Source organism: Bos indicus, chromosome 5, assembly GCF_029378745.1.
Source record: "Bos indicus isolate NIAB-ARS_2022 breed Sahiwal x Tharparkar chromosome 5, NIAB-ARS_B.indTharparkar_mat_pri_1.0, whole genome shotgun sequence".
NCBI lineage: Eukaryota > Metazoa > Chordata > Mammalia > Artiodactyla > Bovidae > Bos > Bos indicus.
This window is the reverse complement of record NC_091764.1, coordinates 64,310,111-64,328,029: the sequence shown is the minus strand read 5'-3', so window position 1 is coordinate 64,328,029 and position 17,919 is coordinate 64,310,111. Positions and strand designations below refer to the sequence as shown.

At 41.1% G+C, this 17,919-nt stretch overlaps 1 protein-coding gene across 1 annotated transcript in view; it reads right to left on the bottom strand.

Moving 5' to 3' along the window:
- Positions 1-10,855, bottom strand: part of SLC17A8 (solute carrier family 17 member 8) — a 40,549-nt gene extending 29,694 nt beyond the window's left edge. Inside the window, exons 1-2 of the mRNA XM_019961148.2 lie at positions 9,398-10,855; positions 3,858-4,110 (exon numbers count right to left, since the gene is read on the bottom strand). Of these exons, the coding sequence (XP_019816707.2) occupies positions 3,858-4,110; positions 9,398-9,498 (354 nt within the window). The 5' untranslated portion in view covers positions 9,499-10,855. The remainder of the gene's footprint in view (positions 1-3,857; positions 4,111-9,397) is intronic.
- Positions 10,856-17,919: the final 7,064 nt, after the last annotated feature.

Below are 17,919 nucleotides of genomic sequence, written 5' to 3'. Positions count from 1 at the left end.
AAAAAACAGTCCAGGAAGAGACCTGGGAGAATGGAGCCGACTCAGAGAGAAGCAGACGCAAGACCCTGAAAGGCCAGAAAGTTGGAGAGTAAGCTGAGGATTTCCTAGTTCCCATGAGGTCCAGCTCCACTCTGCCCCTCCTGACTCCTTCTCCCCACAGTGCAGTACAGCCTGGATCTCAGTCCCTCCTCAGGCTGGCTCCCTTGTCTGGGGCACAGACTGCACAAGCATACATGGCAGATAGCTTTCCACCCTTCACTTTCCTGAGATCCCCAAAGCCCTACAGTCATGTCTTTTTTAACTTGAGCTGGTTTCCCATTTCTGTTCTTTGCAACCAGCAATCCCTAACCAGGACAGAAGGGCAACTTGCTCAAGGTTCCAGAGCTAATAAACAACAGAGTCAAATTTGAAACCAGGTCTGGCAGATTCCAAAGCCCGATTCTTCTTAACCCTACATGATTCATGAGGAGTTTGGATTTTTCCTGAGGGTAATGAGAACTAATCTCCAAGTTTCTCAAACTTCAGTCATTTATTGCTTACCACATGCCAGACACTGTTCTATATGATTCACATGTTTTAAAACTCATAATTATTAAACTAAAAAAATGATTATGTTTCACACATCAACTGAAGCTACCGTTTATACTATCAGAATATATCAGACTATCAGAATATATGCCAGTTATTTGCAAGGCCTACCTATTTATACCTGGAGTAGGAAATGGAACCCACTCCAATATTCTTGCCTGGAAAATTCCATGGACAGAAGAGCCTGGCAGGCTATACAGTGTATGGGGCTGCAAATAGTCAGACACGACTGAGCAACTGAGCACACACACCTATCCATACTACTTACTTTTCTCCCTTTACTGAAAATAAAGATTTAAAAAATATCTCAGTGCAAAATATCTAGTTTTTCTCCAATAAAGCCAACAAAACAAAATTACCAGCCATTGAGAGGCTTTCTTAATACAATTAGTGAAATCTTTGTCCTTGGGTTGAACATGCTCAGATGGTATCTCAGCTTTGTTCTATTTGGATAAGTGAGAAATGGCCTGCTATAAATTGGAACTTCTGAAATGCTACTAAACTCTTACTTATGATGCCAGAGAAAATGATGTAAAGCATATTTTAGATCTTAATCAGTTTCTCTAAGACTCCAGAGGGCAAAACCATAGAAACTAGAGAGCACACACAACATTGTTTCTTAAGTTTATCAAAATGCCTTTTCCATTTGCCTCAAAGCAAATTCTGTTAACCTAGGCCTATCTTTTCATGCAACAAACAAATGCAAACCAGCATCTCATTTTGATCCAGGCCTTAGCAGACAAGTTTAATTAGCTGCCTTTCCTCACAAAAGGCTGCCAGAATGCATGTGATACACATCTGAAACCTCATTAATGTCCATCATTCTTTATTTTCAAACTGTATGACATCCTTCTTACACCTCTACTGCCCTCCCTGCCCCTCTCCCGCAAAATAAACAACCAGGATATCCTTTTAAAAACAGATTCAACTGTGGCATAAAAAAGAGAATGGTTAGAAGAATCTCCATGGTACCCTTTTCTTCTGGTAGAATAATCTCTTAGTTAAAAAAGAAAAAGGGCTGGGGAATCTGCAGGCCAACTAAAGAGACTTCTTTTTAATGAACTGAAATCAGTATTTGGCAGAAACTGTTCCAGGTAATGCTGATAGACACAGCATGAAGGAAAGCATTCTGTAGTTAAGCCCAGGAAATAAGGCACACCATGGCCCACTCGGAGATTCTCAGAGGACGCAGCACAGTAAAGGTTCCTAGTTCATATGACACCTTCTTCAAAGCACAGCCTACAGAACAGTGGTGTCCAGACACCAGTTTGGGAAACTCTGATCTAAATGCTTTCCCAAACATGGGTAGAGACTGGAGAACTATTAGAAGTCTCTCTGCAAGAAAGGAACCCTCCTGCACTGTTGGTGGGAATGTAAATTGGTACAGCCATTATGGAGAACAATATGGAGGTTCCTTAATAAACCACACATAGAGCTACCTTATGACCCTGCAATCCTACTCCTGGGCATATATGTGGAGAAAAACATGATCCGAAAGGATACATACACCCCAATGTTCATGGCAGCAGTTCACAATAGCCAAGGCATGTGTGTGTGTGTCTGTGTGTATGTGTGTCTGTGCTTAGTCACTCAGTCATGTCCAACCCTTTGCAACCACATGGACTGTAGCCCACCAGACTCCTTTGTCAATGGGGATTCTCCAGGCAAGAATACTAGAGCGGGTTACCATGCCCTCCTGCAGGGGACCTTCCCAACCCAGGTCTCCCGCACTGCAGGCAGATTCTTTACCATCTGAGCCACCATGGAAGCCCCAGCCAAGACATGGAAGCAACCTAAATGTCCATCAACAGAGAAATGGATGAAGAAGATGTGGTATGTATACATGATGGGATATTCAGCCATTAAAAAGAATGAAATAATGCTACATGCAGCAACAGGGATGGACCGAGTGTAATACTGAGTGAAGTAAATCAGATCAGAAAGAGGAGAAATATTTGATATCCTTTATACATGGAATCTAAAAAAAAAAAAAAAGGATATAAATGAACTTACTTACAAAACAGAAAGAGACTCACAGACTTAGAAAACAAACTTGTGGTTGCCAGGGCTTGGGGAGAAGGGGTAGTAAGTACTTTGGGAAGGTCATGTACACAGTGCTAGAAGTCCCTCTGCAAACAGATGGATTTCCACATGAGTCACTCCAGTGTGTGCATTCAACACAATGAAACAGATATATTGGGTATCCACTGGGCATACGTTTTTGTTTTATTCTCCCATAATCTCAATACTTCTCAAAGCTTATCATTTAAGAAACAAACCAGATTTCATCTTTTCAGTGGTTCATGAAAACAGTACTGTTTAAGTGACATCACTATAGGCTTGCTTATGACTACAAGAGCCTTTGAATGGGGCCTTCTGCCTCTGTTCACTCCAGTCCTGATCCACTGGATCCACAGGGAGATGACTGGCTGGACAGTGATCATCCTGGAGTATGGATCTGATGGTACCATTTCTCTGCTTAAAGCCCACGCCTGACTCCCCTTAGACTTGCCGGGCTCTCCACGACCTAACCCCACTTTACCTGTTGCCTCCTTCTTTTGATGCTTACCTCATTCTATCCTTTTACCAGGATTCTTAACTGGAGTCTGTGGATAGAATCCTGTGGATCTATGAACTTGAATGGGGAAAAATCAGCATCTTTATTGCTACTAACTAATAAAGCAGCATTTCCTATAATTGTGAATGTAAGCAACAAACCCCAGTCATATTATCAGGACTTGTGATTCTATTACTAGAGGAAATTGTAAATATGTTCTATCCCATGATGGCTGTTGTCATTATCTCAAATTATTGTTCACCCTTCAAACACCAAAATTACAGAAATTATTAGACCCATTGCTAGATTTTGTCATCTGATGTGTTCATAAAGAGACCCATAAGTTTCTATATCACAAATTCAATTCTTAGTTTGTTATCTGTATTTAAAATAATTGGTTTCCTTTGTGATCCTATGTGTTTTTTAAAGTTTTATTTTATTTACTTATTTATTTAAGTCGCTCCTGGTGGGCTGCCGTCTATGGGGTCGCACAGAGTCGGACATGACTGAAGCGACTTAGCAGCAGCAGCAGCAGCATGTGGCATGGGGGATCTTAGATCCCCACCCGGGCATCAAACCCTCATCTCCTGCAGTGGAAGTGCAGAGTCTTAACCACCGGACCACCAAGGAAGTCCCCTGTGTGTTTTACTTTAAGAATTTAAAACGTTAATACAGCTGTTGCTAAAAGACACTGACATAGACAGACACTGACCTGAATTTCCGGTTTTCCATCAACATATACAGTGCTGTTATTGACCATTTCCACAATGGCAACTCCAAGATTGCACCGAATGCCAAAGGAAATGCAGAACCCCAGCCCACTCATGATAGCAATGATGTAGCGCTTGGGGACCCCACAGCAGTGGCAGTCACAGAGTGGGGGCTTCTGCCTGGGCGTCTGCACTGGCCTCCCTTCTTCATTCAGCTCAATGTTAACTTCTTCCTCATTGGTCCCATCAATTTTCCTACAGCAGGCAAATGGACAGGGAAGAAAGACCAGGATTACAAAGTATACTAGGCAAGAAGAAAAAGTGTACCAAGAAAGAAAAAGGAAAACTCAGAGTAGGATGCATCCTGCATGTTTTAACATCATCATCATTATTACTAAAATAAATTATACTGGTTAAAATTTACTGATATTCTGGGTATTGTGTTGCACCCTTATAGACATTAACTTATTTTAATCTCATAACAGCTACACAAGGTAGATAGTGTTATCTTGTCCATTTATAGACAAAAAACTAAATCCTCTGAGGTAGGATGCAAGTTCAAGTCCAGAGTTTGTATCCTCAACAATATGCCTTACTGAATATCCTGCTGAAAGAGTATCTATAAACTTCATCCACATGACATGACCTAGCTGACTATTATGTTTGACTTTAATTTTAATGTCACTTGAAGCCTGCTAAAAGATATACAGCAAAAAATCGATTTATTTTCAGATTATTTTTTCTTCTTTTTCTAAGTCTTAATACAATACTAGGTAAGGAGGTACATTTTCTATCACAGCACAAACCAGTTGGTTGTGTATCTGTTCTTTCTTAAATGGTTCCAAGGTGATTCTCTGGCACTTTTTAAACAGAGGGCATGATTTCTCATTGAGTCCCATAAATTCAGATTATGGCAGTCCATTGCAGTGAATTTACTCTCTTCTTTAAAAAAAAAAAAGTAATTGGGAAAACTGAACACTATCTGTCAATAATAAAAGGAGCTGTTTGCATCATCACACATACCATAACCCTTCTGAAGATGGCCAATTAAGGTCCAAGTCTTTGTAAAAATAAGCAAAGCTTATATGTTTTCAAGAGTATCATATTCATTAATAACTAATACAATGTCTAACAGACTACATAGAAACACAAATAATTTGCCCACCAATTCATAGCAGAGATCATCATAGTAGCTTCTTATGACTCAAGCAAATGAGGTTAAAGCACATATAGAGAGAGCCTGGACAGGGAAGCCTGCCGTGCTACGGTCCATGGGGTTGCAAAAAGTCGGACACGACTGAGCAACTGAACTGTGCTGAGAGAGAGCAAATGTACTGCATTTAATTCAGCTCATCAAATATTTACTGAGTGCCTACTGTGTGTCAGGCACTATACTGAGTGTTATGGAAGAATAAAGAAAGTGACCCGGTTTCTGACCTCCTTCAGCTCTTAGAGGAAGAAAGACACATACACAGTTGTAATTGCTGGATGATGTAGGTTTTCTTGAAATCAAGGTGAAGTGCAGTGATAAAACAGGAAAGGAACTTTCAACTTTAATTTGTGAGGTCTGAATGGTAGCTTAATAAATATGCAAGAATATGGAAGTAATCGGAAGAGAACATCAACCTCCCAATGCACTTTTGTAACCTACCTGCGTGTGTGCTGGTGTGTTCTACGTTTTCTTCTATGATTGTCTTCCAAGCCTCTAGCTAAGGCCAACCTCTTTCCCTGGGCACTAGATCTCGTTGCCTCTCATGTACTCAAGGAAATCCCTATCCACATATTTCATCAATTATTTCTCCTCTCTACTAGAACGTTCCTACTGTCTACAAATATGCCCTTATTTGTCCCACATCAACATTTAAAATAAAAACACTTTCTCTTTCAGCTACCTGCCTATTTCTCACCTTCCTCTTATAGAAAAACTCAGAAGTCAGTGTCTCACTTCCCTTTGTCCCATTCTCTCTTGTACACACTCCAAACGGGTATATCTCCCAACCTGTCCACCAAAATTGTTCTTCTTGGGCTATCAATGCCCTCCACGTGGTTCAGTTCAGTTCAGTCGCTCAGTCATGTCTGACTCTTTGTAACCCCATGGACTGCAGCATTCCAGGCTTCCCTATCCATCACCAATTCCTGGAGCTTGCTCAAACTCATGTCCATTGAGTCGGTGATGCTATCCAACCATCTCATCCTCTGTCATCCCCTTCTCTTCCTGCCTTCAATATTTCCCAGCATCAGGGTCTTTTCCAGTGAGTCAACCATGAGTCCACATGGTTCAACCCAAAGGCTCTTTCCAGTCCTCATCTAGTTGACCTGTGAGCAGCACTTGACACTACTGATTATTCTTTCTTCCTTGACGACTTTGATTCCTTCATGGATACCACACTCACTTGGTGGTCCTTCTAATCCCTGCAACACTCCTGTTTTGTCTCTTAAGCTGAGTTGTTACTTCCTCAACCTGTAAACACTGGGATGCCCAGAGCTCAGTTTATAGATCTCTTTTGTTTTCTGTCTGTACTTTCTAGGTGACCTCACTCATCTCTGGGCTTTAGACACCATGCATATGCTAACAGATTTCAATTTTCATATCTAGATTTATTTGACATCTTTGTAGACACATGATCAGCATCTCAAACGTAACATATCCAAACTGAGTTCCTCTAAAAAAAAAAGTTAATTCCTGAAGCTTTTCACATTCCAAGTAATGACAGTTTTGTTCCTTTGGTTGCTCAGAAAAAAACCTTGAGTGACACCCTGGATGCATCTCTTCTCCAATCTCCATCCAATCTATGCATCAGCGTCCCTTAGTTTGGATTTGTACTCTTCCATTTACTTAGCTGTGTGACTTTGGCCTAGTTAACCTCTTTGAGCTTTCTTCCCAGGTGGCACTGGTGGTAAAAGAACCTGCCTGCCAATGCAATGCCAAGGCGACTTACTTAACCTCTCTGTGCCACAGTTTTCTCATCCGTAAAACTGTGATTATAATTGGCCCTCCCTCATAGGGTTGTTAATAGAATTAATGGTACCTGGAACATAGTGTTATTACTATCATTCACTACACATAAGCAATTAGAGAACATTCATCATTTAAGCTGAAAAAAGTCTGTATATCAGTTTCTGGACATTAATTTCCAAATGCAATGCCTTCTATCTGTTCCAAGAGTGGACGATAAGTGAATGCATCATCTTCCTACATTTCAAAAATATTAATGTACCTTTAGCTGATGAATTGCTCAGCTGCTTCTTATCAATGACTCTGCTCTCCAGGAAGACTGACAGTGTCTGGCTGTAATCAGCCCCATGGTTGGACTCCAGACACTTGTCTATGCATTTACCTCTCCCTTGACCATGAGGAAGACCCCACAGTTCAAAAGCATACAGAAAATTCCATTCAGATGATGATCTTAGTAGTAAACATTATTAGACATCTATGATTTATACTGATTGCTAAGTTAGAAAGTCGGGATTCTTAACTTCCCAATGTTCCTGCCCCTTACAAAACAGAAAACATTTCTTTGTAACTTTTTTATTACACTGGATCCTGTTGACTGGTTTTACATAAAAATCAATGATGAGAGGAAACATCCATTACATACCAGGTTCTGGGCAAAGCATTATATATATATATATATATATATATATATATATATATATTTATTTATCTTATAGACTTGAGGTTAACACCAAGTGTTAAAACAGCAGAGCTGTTTTTGCTGGAGGAGCCCTAATTCTGGAGCTCTGCTCAAAGACCACCAGAGTTGAGGATCACTTCAGATTGCCAGTCAGTTAATGCCTACCTCTGTCAATAATTTCTCTCCAGGGATCACTGAAAGACGAGGTATGAATTTAGCTTTATTCTAAAACCAATCATTCTATAATTATGACAACAATGATAACATCTAGCATGTATTAAGTGTGCTCTCTATCTAGAACTATGATAGCAGGGTTTTTTTTTTTTTTTAATTGTTCAGTGAGCCAATTCTGAGAAAACTCTTCAGAGTAATAGACACATAGCTTAATTTGGGGTTGAAGTCGCACAACTTGGAAATTACTGATTTTGTTATATCCCTAAAGCAAACCAATCTGGTAAACAAAAGGATATTCAAGTGGATCATTCAATCAAACATAGTAAAACCAGCACTTAGGACTGAGAAAAGTGATTAAATCTTAAAAAGCAGCTAAAGTTGAAAAAGAACACTCCTAAGTATTTATATAAAGCTAAATAGTTGTCATAACTTGAATATGCCAATTAAGCCACTGTGCTTCCTTTTGCATTTTTAATCAAATGAAACACCACCATAAAAAGATGTTACCCAGGAGTGCTCCACAGAAGAATAAAACACTCTTAAAAGAAAAGGTTATTATAATCATTTCCTGTGTTTAGCTAGTTTATCCTGCTGTCACTGAGGTAGGTTTTCATTTATACATGAAAATTCAGTGTAGTTCTGACTGAAACTTTTTGTTTTTAATTACCAAAGTAATAAGGTACCCAACTCAGTTCTCTTGCTAAGCTCACCAAAGGGATACAGTGGAAAAATTAACACTGGCAGGAGTCTATGTATTATAAAACACAAGAAGTGGAATGAATCTGTGGGCTAGTTTTTAAATTTATGAGAAAACATAGATAGAAAAGTTAAAAGCAGATGCCAAGGGAAATTTTCATTCATCATAATTAGAAATAATGATAAAAATTTTATCAAAGTTATTTTCACATTTATTTACATCAAAGAAATTAAAAGAATCATTTTACCTTGCACATAAGAACTGCTTATTAATTCATTTATAAAACCTAGGAGGGCATTTACTATGTCTATTTTAAAAACCACAAATTAAATATCACATCAATTCACTCATTTATAGCAAATTCTCCTTTCAATAATAATATATTTTACTTTAAAAAAAAGAATCTATTTTTTTGTTTGGACAAAAACATTCAATTCAGTGACACCACTTAACACTTTCCCATTTAATCATGTAAGATTTTCTGTTTTAAATACTAATTTTTAAAGTTACTTTCTTCATATTATTGTGCAATAATCCTTCTTTTTGAAAACTATACAATCAAGAACCACTTCATACAGTTTATATTACAAGCTTATACAATTTGAAAATACCTAATTTTCATCTGCAGTGAAAAATTCTTAAAAATTATTTCAACTCAAAGCATAACCATGCAAAGTGGTTCCTGGTTTTGTTGTTACTATTGAATTAACATAAAGTGTTATATCCCCAAATATTTTCTAATTCAATGACAAACACATAACTTGCAATATTACTGTGTCCAATAAGTGCTAATTTTGCTGCATAAACGGAGTGCTTGTCTTGGTGTTTTCCTAATTTAACCTTATCCTTTTGATGCATCTTCTTTTCCTCCAGGTGTAGTCTGTTGGAGCTGGAAGTGGCTTCAGAAGCCCTTTATTCTGACCCTCCCACTCCTTTTTAAAATGTAGCTTTAAAAACATGAGAAAAATTCTTTCAAACACCATCAGCAATGTGAAGCTACTCTGAAATAAATCTAAAGTTTGCATTCAGACTTTACCTTTGTAAAATCCCCAACGAATCTCCCACAGCGTTCTTCACTCCCTCCTTTCCAGGTTTCAAAATTTTTTCTTTGAAGGTATTGAATGCTTTAAAAGGCATTGTGATACCAGGGTACCTCCAAGCCTTCAACAGTCAGTCTCAGGAACTCTCATCCTTCATTTCCAGCATGGGGATCACTCTGCTTTCCTCGATGAACACCTGGAAGTCAGTTCTCAGGGAGGTGACTATTTAAAATCAAAAAGGCATGAAACCCAGCCCAGATCTTTCCAGATGAGACACAACACCCGCGCCCCCAAACAGGAGAGGCCAGATGATCTGTGACTGGGAATTCAGCCCCTCTCAGCTCCCAGCTCAGCAGCAGCCTGTGGTGCTGTCTCAGGCAGCCACTCTCAGGCTGAGTGCAGCCCGGCTCCCTCCCTGGGCCGCAGCTGGAGAAGCTAAAGGGGGCTCCAGCCCATGAAGTGTCCTGCGACCAGCGAAAGCCTCTGCAGCCTACCTCCAGCCCCTCCTGCTGCTTCTGACCACATTCCCTTCCTGCCTCACTCAGCTCAGCTGTGGCTTTCACTGAGGGATCCTTTCCAAGGTGATGCTATAGTAACCGGCACAATACCTGTCCCTTGGCCGCTGGGCTTATTAATGGCTCTCAGCCAGAGCAAGCACCCAGGGCGAAGTGTGTTAAACACCCACAAGTCCTCTGCTTTTCTGAGGTCTGGCCCCCAAGACAGGCTCTCAGTCACTGCATTAGGGCCTTTTATGCCTCTCTTGGGTGAGTTGAAGCAGTTTTTGCATCAGACACCAGTACGGATGTGGTCCTTGGAGGAACGTTTGCATTTGAGGAGGCTAAACACAAAACCCAAGCCATATGCCTCTAGGAGGGCATTTGTCTGATCAACAGAGCAGGCTCACTTACGGTGTAGCGTGTTAAGTGCCATTGGGACCATCAAACTGAAGGTAACTGAGCCAGTCCTAGAACCTGCTTAGTGCTCTTCCCTGGTCTTCATTGTCTTCAGAATAAACCTAAATTCTTTATCATGGCACAGAAGACACTCTGTGTGACTCTAGCCCTGCTTCTTGTCACTCTGCTCTTTCTATCAGCTCTTCACTGAATTCTGCAATCTCCCTATCACTTCTGGGGTTTACTCAAGCTGTGCCTTCTGCCTGGGTAACTCTCCTCACCCTTCATCTGGGAAATGCCAACGTATTCTCGTCTCACAGAGACATCACTTCCTCTAGAAGCCCTCACAGACAAGGTTAGGTGTCCCTCCTCTGTGCCCCGGAATCCACTGTCCTCCAAGCCAACAGGATCTGGCATGCAGCAGTGAAAAATCCTTGTTGGACTGGAGTAGAAACAGCACATGTTGCTCCCACACTGATGGCAGCAGGATGACCCCTCCGCGAATGCTGCTGCCATGAAGAAACAGCCTGCATCTGTGAGGTTCCAGAGGTCCAGTCTCCCAACTTGCAGGGGACTGACCGACCCTGTGCTTTAGACTCTCAGACTCCCCCGGAGTCATTTCCACAAGATCAGTCCCTGCCTTCTGCAGCCGCAGTCCAAATCCTTCTCCAGGATTTGAATTAAGTTGATCTAAATGAGCTGGATCCTAGGCAGGTTAAATACTACCATCAATAATAATAATTATTATTATAATGGCTAATATATATTGCTGTCTTTATGGTCCAAACTTTGTGTTAAGCATTGTTTACATATTATCACACTCTTTCCAACACTACTTTGTGGATAAGCTAATTATTATTTTCCCCAACCTCACTGACAGGAAACTGAGGCAAAGAGAGGTTTATTTAGCCTTGCTAGGTTTCAGATCCAAACAGCCTGACTTCATGCAGTCCTGTTCTCATGCTCTCTCTTTCCTCCCTCTTTCTTTCTCCTCTTCCATCTTTCCTCCATCCCCCCCAACCCATACTACCTCCTCTGAATTTACTGAGATATATTTTGCATATCATATACCTTACCCATTTCAAGTGGACAATCAATGATTTCTAGTAAATTTATCACGTTGTGCAAGCATCACCATAAAGCACAAAGCAGATAGAACATTTCTATCATCCCAATGAGAACCCTCATACTATTAATCCTTGTCTCCCATTCCTCACACTGCACCAGGCAACCATCAGTCCTTCTGTCTCTATAAATTTTCCTTTAACAGACATTTTCTATAAATGGAATCAACACACTATATACCATACAGTATATTGTCTCTTGTGTCTGACATCTTCCATTTAATATGATTTTCAGATTTGTCCATGTTACAACTTGTATCAGTAGTTTGTTCCTTCTTCGCTGCTTTCAGTGAAATAGTTTATTGTATGAGCATATCACATTGTATCTATCCATTGACCAGTTGATGGACATTTAGTTGCTTCTCATCTCTGGCTATTATGAACAAAATTGTTAAGGACATCTGTGTGCAAATCTTTCTTTGGACAAATCTTTTCATTTCTCTTGGGAAATACCTAGGATTGGAATTGGTGGATTGCGTGGTAAGCGTGTTTTTAAGAAACTGCCAAATTACTTTCCAAAGTGACAGCACTATTTTACATTCCCGGTAGCATGTATGAGCAGAGAAGGCAATGGAAACCCACTCCAGTACTCTTGCCTGGAAAATTCCATGGACAGAGGAGCCTGGTAGGCTGTAGTCCATGGGTGGCTAAGAGTCAGACATGACTGAGCGACTTCACTTTCACTTTTCCCTTTCGTGCACTGGAGAAGGAAATGGCAACCCACTCCAGTGTTCTTGCCTGGAGAATCCCAGGGACAGCGGGGCCTGGTGGGCTGCCGTCTATGGGGTCGCACAGAGTCGGACACGACTGAAGCGACTTAGCAGCAGCAGCATGTATGAGGGGTCCCATTTCTGACATAGTCATCAATATTGATTGTCTTTTTTAGACTTTCAAGTGGGTATGAAGTGGCATATCATTGTGGTTTTAATTTGCATTTCCCTGATGACTAATGACATTGATCGTCTTGTCGTGTGCTCATTAGTCCTGTATATACATTTTGGGTAAATTTTCTATTTAAATATTTTGTCCATTTTTAAAATGAATTCTTTCCTTATTAGTGAGGTGTATGAATATATATTCTCAATACAAATTCTTCATCAGATAATATGATTTGCAAATGTTTTCTCCCGGTCTACTGCTTGTCTTTTCATTTTCTTCATGCTGTACTTAAAAGTGCAAACTTCTTTGTTCATTCATTCATAGACTGTGCCTTTTTCATACACCTAAGAAAGAAATCTTTGCCTAACTTGAGGTCTTAAAGACTTTCTATTTTTTTCCCCTAAAGGTTTGCTTGTTCAGCTCTTACATTTAAGTCTACGATCCATTTTGAGTTCATTTTTACACATGATATAAGGTAAACATCTATTCAACTCTTCCCATGTGCATCTCCAGTTATTAGTAGGCTATTCTTTGTCTAATGAATTGCCTTAGTACCCCTGTCAAAAATCAGTGAAACATAAACATTAAAAAAAATTATTTCTGGACTCAGTTCTCTTCTTTTGATCTCTGTGTCTATCCTCCTAACAATTTATACTCTGTTGACTATAGTTTTATAGAGTAAGTTTTGAAATCGGGAAATGAAACCCTTCCAACTTTGTTCTTTAAAATTGTTTTGTCTATTCTAAGTCTTTCATAATTCCATACGAATTTTAGAACCCACTTATTAGTTTCTGTAAAAAAATCCTGTCCAGCCTTGTGCTCTTAAAAGGATAGATATTTTCAGGCCACCAACTTTGCCACCCACAACCCATCAAGGCTGAGAATGCTAAGACTCCAGGAAATCACATATCTAATTACTCCACCAATATGTCTTCACCCTGTCTCCAGAAAGTTCACTCATTCATCAAAAGCAAATACAATCTAACTAAAATATGATAAACACACTCTCTTGCTACAGAAGTCATTCCCTGGTGAAGCTTTTAACCTTCTTGTCAATCTCCAGATACCCTCAGTTACTGATCTCTTAGAGCACATAATGGAAGCACCAATAGGCAAAGACCATATGAATCTCTCTTAAGGGTCAATGACTATTAAGAGCACTAACCATTCCTGGAGAATGTATTGTACATGGAACGCATCTGAACCTGCAAAGGATTTTTGGTGGTGATTTAGATGGTTGGTGATAATAACTAACATTTATGGAGCACCCTCTAGGGGCCAGACTCTACACATTTAACTCATTTAATCCCCAGAATGACTCTCTTAGGTGAGTACTCTCATTATACCATCTACAAATGAGGAAACTGGGGAACAGAGATTTTAAGTCAACTTAAGTTCACACAAACTCAGCAGTGGCCAGAGGACTGGAAAAGGTCAGTTTTCATTCCAATCCCAAAGAAAAGCAATGCCAAAGAATGCTCAAACTACCACACAATTGCACTCACCTCACACGCTAGTAAAGTAATGCTCAAAATTCTCCAAGCCAGGCTTCAGCAATATGTGAACCATGAACTTCCAGATGTTCAAGTTGGTTTTAGAAAAGGCAGAGGAACCAGAGATAAAAAGGAAGAGAGTTACAGAAAAACATCTATTTCTGATTTATTGACTATGCCAAAGTTTATTGTGTATATCACAATAAACTGTGGAAAATTCTTCAAGAGATGGGAATAGCAGACCACCTGACCTGCCTCTTGAGAAACCTGTATGCAGGTCAGGAAGCAACAGTTAGAACTGGACATGGAACAACAGATTGGTTCCAAATAGGAAAAGAAGTATGTCAAGGCTGTATATTGTCACCCTGCTTATTAAATTTATATGCAGAGTACATCATGAGAAACGCTGGGCTGGAAGAAGCACAAGCTGGAATCAAGATTGCCAGGAGAAATACCAATAACCTCAGATATGCAGATGACACCACCCTTATGGCAGAAAGTGAAGAGGAACTAAAGAGCCTCTTGATGAAAGTGAAAGAGGAGAGTGAAAAAGTTGGCTTAAAGCTCAACTAAAATCATGGCATCTGGTCCCATCACTCAGAGAAGGCAACGGCACCCCACTCCAGTACTCTTGCCGGGAAAACCCCATGGATGGAGGAGCCTGGGAGGCTGCAGTCCATGGGGGTTGCGAAGAGTCGGACATGACTGAGCGACTTCACCTTGACTTTTCACTTTCATGCATTGGAGAAGGAAATGGCAACCCACTCCAGTGTTCTTGCCTGGAGAATCCCAGGGACGGGGGAGCCTGGTGGGCTGCCGTCTATGGGGTCACACAGAGTCGGACATGACTGAAGTGACTTAGCAGAAGCAGCAGCAGGTCCCATCACTTCATAGGAAATAGATGGGGAAACAGTGGAAACAGTGTCAGACTTTATTTTGGGGGGCTCCAAAATCACTGCAGATGGTGAATGCAGCCATGAAATTAAAAGACGCTTACTCCTTGGAAGGCAAGTTATGACCAACCTAGATAGCATATTCAAAAGCAGAGCTATGGTTTTTCCAGTAGTCATGTATGGATGTGAGAGTTGGACTGTGAAAAAAGCTGAGTGCCGAAGAATTGATGCTTTTGAACTGTGGTGATGGAGAAGACTCTTGAGAGTCCCTTGGACTGCAAGGAGATCCAACCAGTCCATCCTAAAGGAGATCAGTCCTGGGTGTTCATTGGAAGGACTGATGCTGAAGCTGAAACTCTAGTACTTTGGCCACCTCATGCTAAGAGTTGACTCATTGGAAAAGACCCTGATGCTGGGAGGGATTGGGGGCAGGAGGAAGGGGAAGACAGAGGATGAGATGGCTGGATGGCATCACCTACTAGATGGACAGGAGTTTGGGTGAACTCCGGGAGATGGTGATGGACAGGGTGTCCTGGCGTGCTGCAATTCATGGGGTCACAAAGAGTTGGACACGACTGAGCGACTGAACTGAAGTTCACACAATTAGGAAACTAGGCAGAGATCAGCTGTGGACACAGGAAGTCTGGCATTAGAGCCTGTACTCTACACTAGTACTACACTAGTACTCTATACTAGTGCACTAGTGTTGATAATAACGTCTACATTAGATCCGTTGATAATAGAGATAAGAAAATATAAAGCCAGACTTTGCAGAACCGAGGCTCATTGTATTCATTTGTTCCCTCCCTTGAGGGCCTAGTATGTGATAGGCCTTTTGAGACACTGGTGATGTAGGTTGAACTGTGATATTTCCCTTGAAGAAACAATCCAGAAAGTGAATAAGTCCATATGGTGTAATGAATGATGCATCTGGCAATGAAAGCAGAGGTAAGGACACCTAAATTAGCTTGCTAAGGAATGGAAGATGGTTTCCTTGAAGAGGGGATGATAGTATATGCTTTCAGGGATGAAAGAGTGAGGCAAATGAAAGAAAGCAAAGTGGGAGAGAAGACTTGCATGAAAGAGATGGTGCCTGGGGGAAAGCTGCATAGTTTCAGGGTCAGGTGAGTGCACCATGTGGTTGAAAACAAGGTTGGAACAGTGATTGTGAGCTTTATATAATTTACAGAAGAACATTAAAACATGTGCTCCCCATCTCAAAATATCAAATTAAACAAAGATAAAGGAAATGATGTGTAGAGCAGAAACCCAAGGGCCATGAAATTAGAGCTTTGGTCTATGCTGGGAATATGTAGACTGAATATGCATTAGGAAAAAAATCCAGCTGTTGACAAGCACTTGATGACTTCCTGTCATTCTGTCCAGAAACAGCCTCTTCCATTTGAGAAAATAAGATTGACTAGGACATCTTTTCACTTTCATGCATTGGAGAAGGAAATGGCAACCCACTCCAGTGTTCTTGCCTGGAGAATCCCAGGGACAGAGGAGCCTGGTGGGCTGCCGTCTATGGGGTCGCACAGAGTCTGACACGACTGAAGCAACTTAGCAGCAGCAGCAGCAGGACATCTTTAGAGGTTCTTGCCAAGATCATAGCAATTCCTCATTCTCAGGAAACTTCCTTCCCACTACTATCTCCCTGCTCTTTTATGGTAACAGGCCCCCAAAAGTCCTTTATATGCTATGATATTTCCTGTCTCCTCTGACCACCGTTGGATGAATCAAGGATGGGCACCTGCACCGTGCTGAGCCAATCAGATGCCAAATTCTCCTGTAGTTTAACTTTAGAATTGTAAGACTGCTAGTTATCTTGCAGAACCCTGGCCGGGGCAGCGGAGGGGGAGGCGGGGGCGGGTAGGAGAGGGAGTATATTCATATCATGGACTGGAGCTGCAGAGAACACAGGTCTGGCTCAGTGAGAAGAATGAAACACAATGAACCTTTAGTAGGGCAAGGGTATCTGTTTCTAATGGCCTTCCAGTTCCTGTCTGTCCAGACCCAGCTGTCCCTTCTACTCTTTGGTTTCTGAAATATCCACACCCTTGTAACCAATTGTCCTCTTTTTAGTTTACTTTAGGTAAGACAGTTTCTGCTCTTCATGGATAAAGAACCTTGACTACATTAGGGACTTCTCTGGTGGTCCAATGGTTAAAACGCCTCCTTCCAGTGCATGTGATGGGGGTTCAATATCTGTTTGGGAAGCTATGGTCCCACATGCCATGGGGTGTGGCCAAACTTTTTTTTTTTTAAAAAAAGGAAAAAAAAGAATCCTGCCTATATCAATTATTTAAAACTCAAATCCCAAATCAAATTTAGAAAGATGGTAACGATAACCCTGTATGCGAGACAGCAAAAGAGACATAGTTGTATAGAACAGTCTTTTGGACTCAGTGGAAGAGGGCGAGGGTGGGATGATTTGGAAGAATGGCAGTGAAACATGTATATTATCATATGTGAAACAAATCGCCAGTCCAGGTTCGATACATGATACAGGGTGCTCAGGGCTGGGACACTGCGATGACCCAGAGGGATGGGATGGGGAGGAAGGTGGGAGAGGGGTTCAGGATGGGGAACACATGTACACCCGTGGCGGATTCATGTCAATGTATGGCAAAACCAATACAATGTTGTAAAGTACTTAGCCTCCAATTAAAATAAATAAATTTATATTAAAATAAATAAATAAAACCCAAATCCTGAAATGCTAATACTGCCTGTATCTAACACCATGAGGGCAAGCTTGACTGTTCAGTTTTATTTTAGGTAGGACTCCAATCTCCCATGGAGAAGGCAATGGCACCCCACTCCAGTACTCTTGCCTGGAAAATCCCATGGACGGAGGAGCCTGGTAGGCTGCAGTCCATGGGGTTGTGAAGAGTCGGACATGACTGAGCGACTTCACTTTGACTTTTCACTTTCATGCACTGGAGAAGGAAATGACAACCCACTCCAGTGTTCTTGCCTGGAGAATCCCAGGGACGGGGGAGCCTGGTGGGCTGCCGTCTATGGGGTCGAATAGAGTCGGACATGACTGAAGCAACTTAGCAGTAGCAGCAGCAGCCAATCTCCCAACAGCAAAAAAAGTGGGCCTCTTAAGTTGGTTGTTAGTGAAGTCATTTCATTCCAATCTACCTAGACCTCTTCCCCCTAAAAAGTGAACAAATCCCAAACAACTTGAAAATAATATTTATTCAAGAAAATAATTTCATCAAATCAGA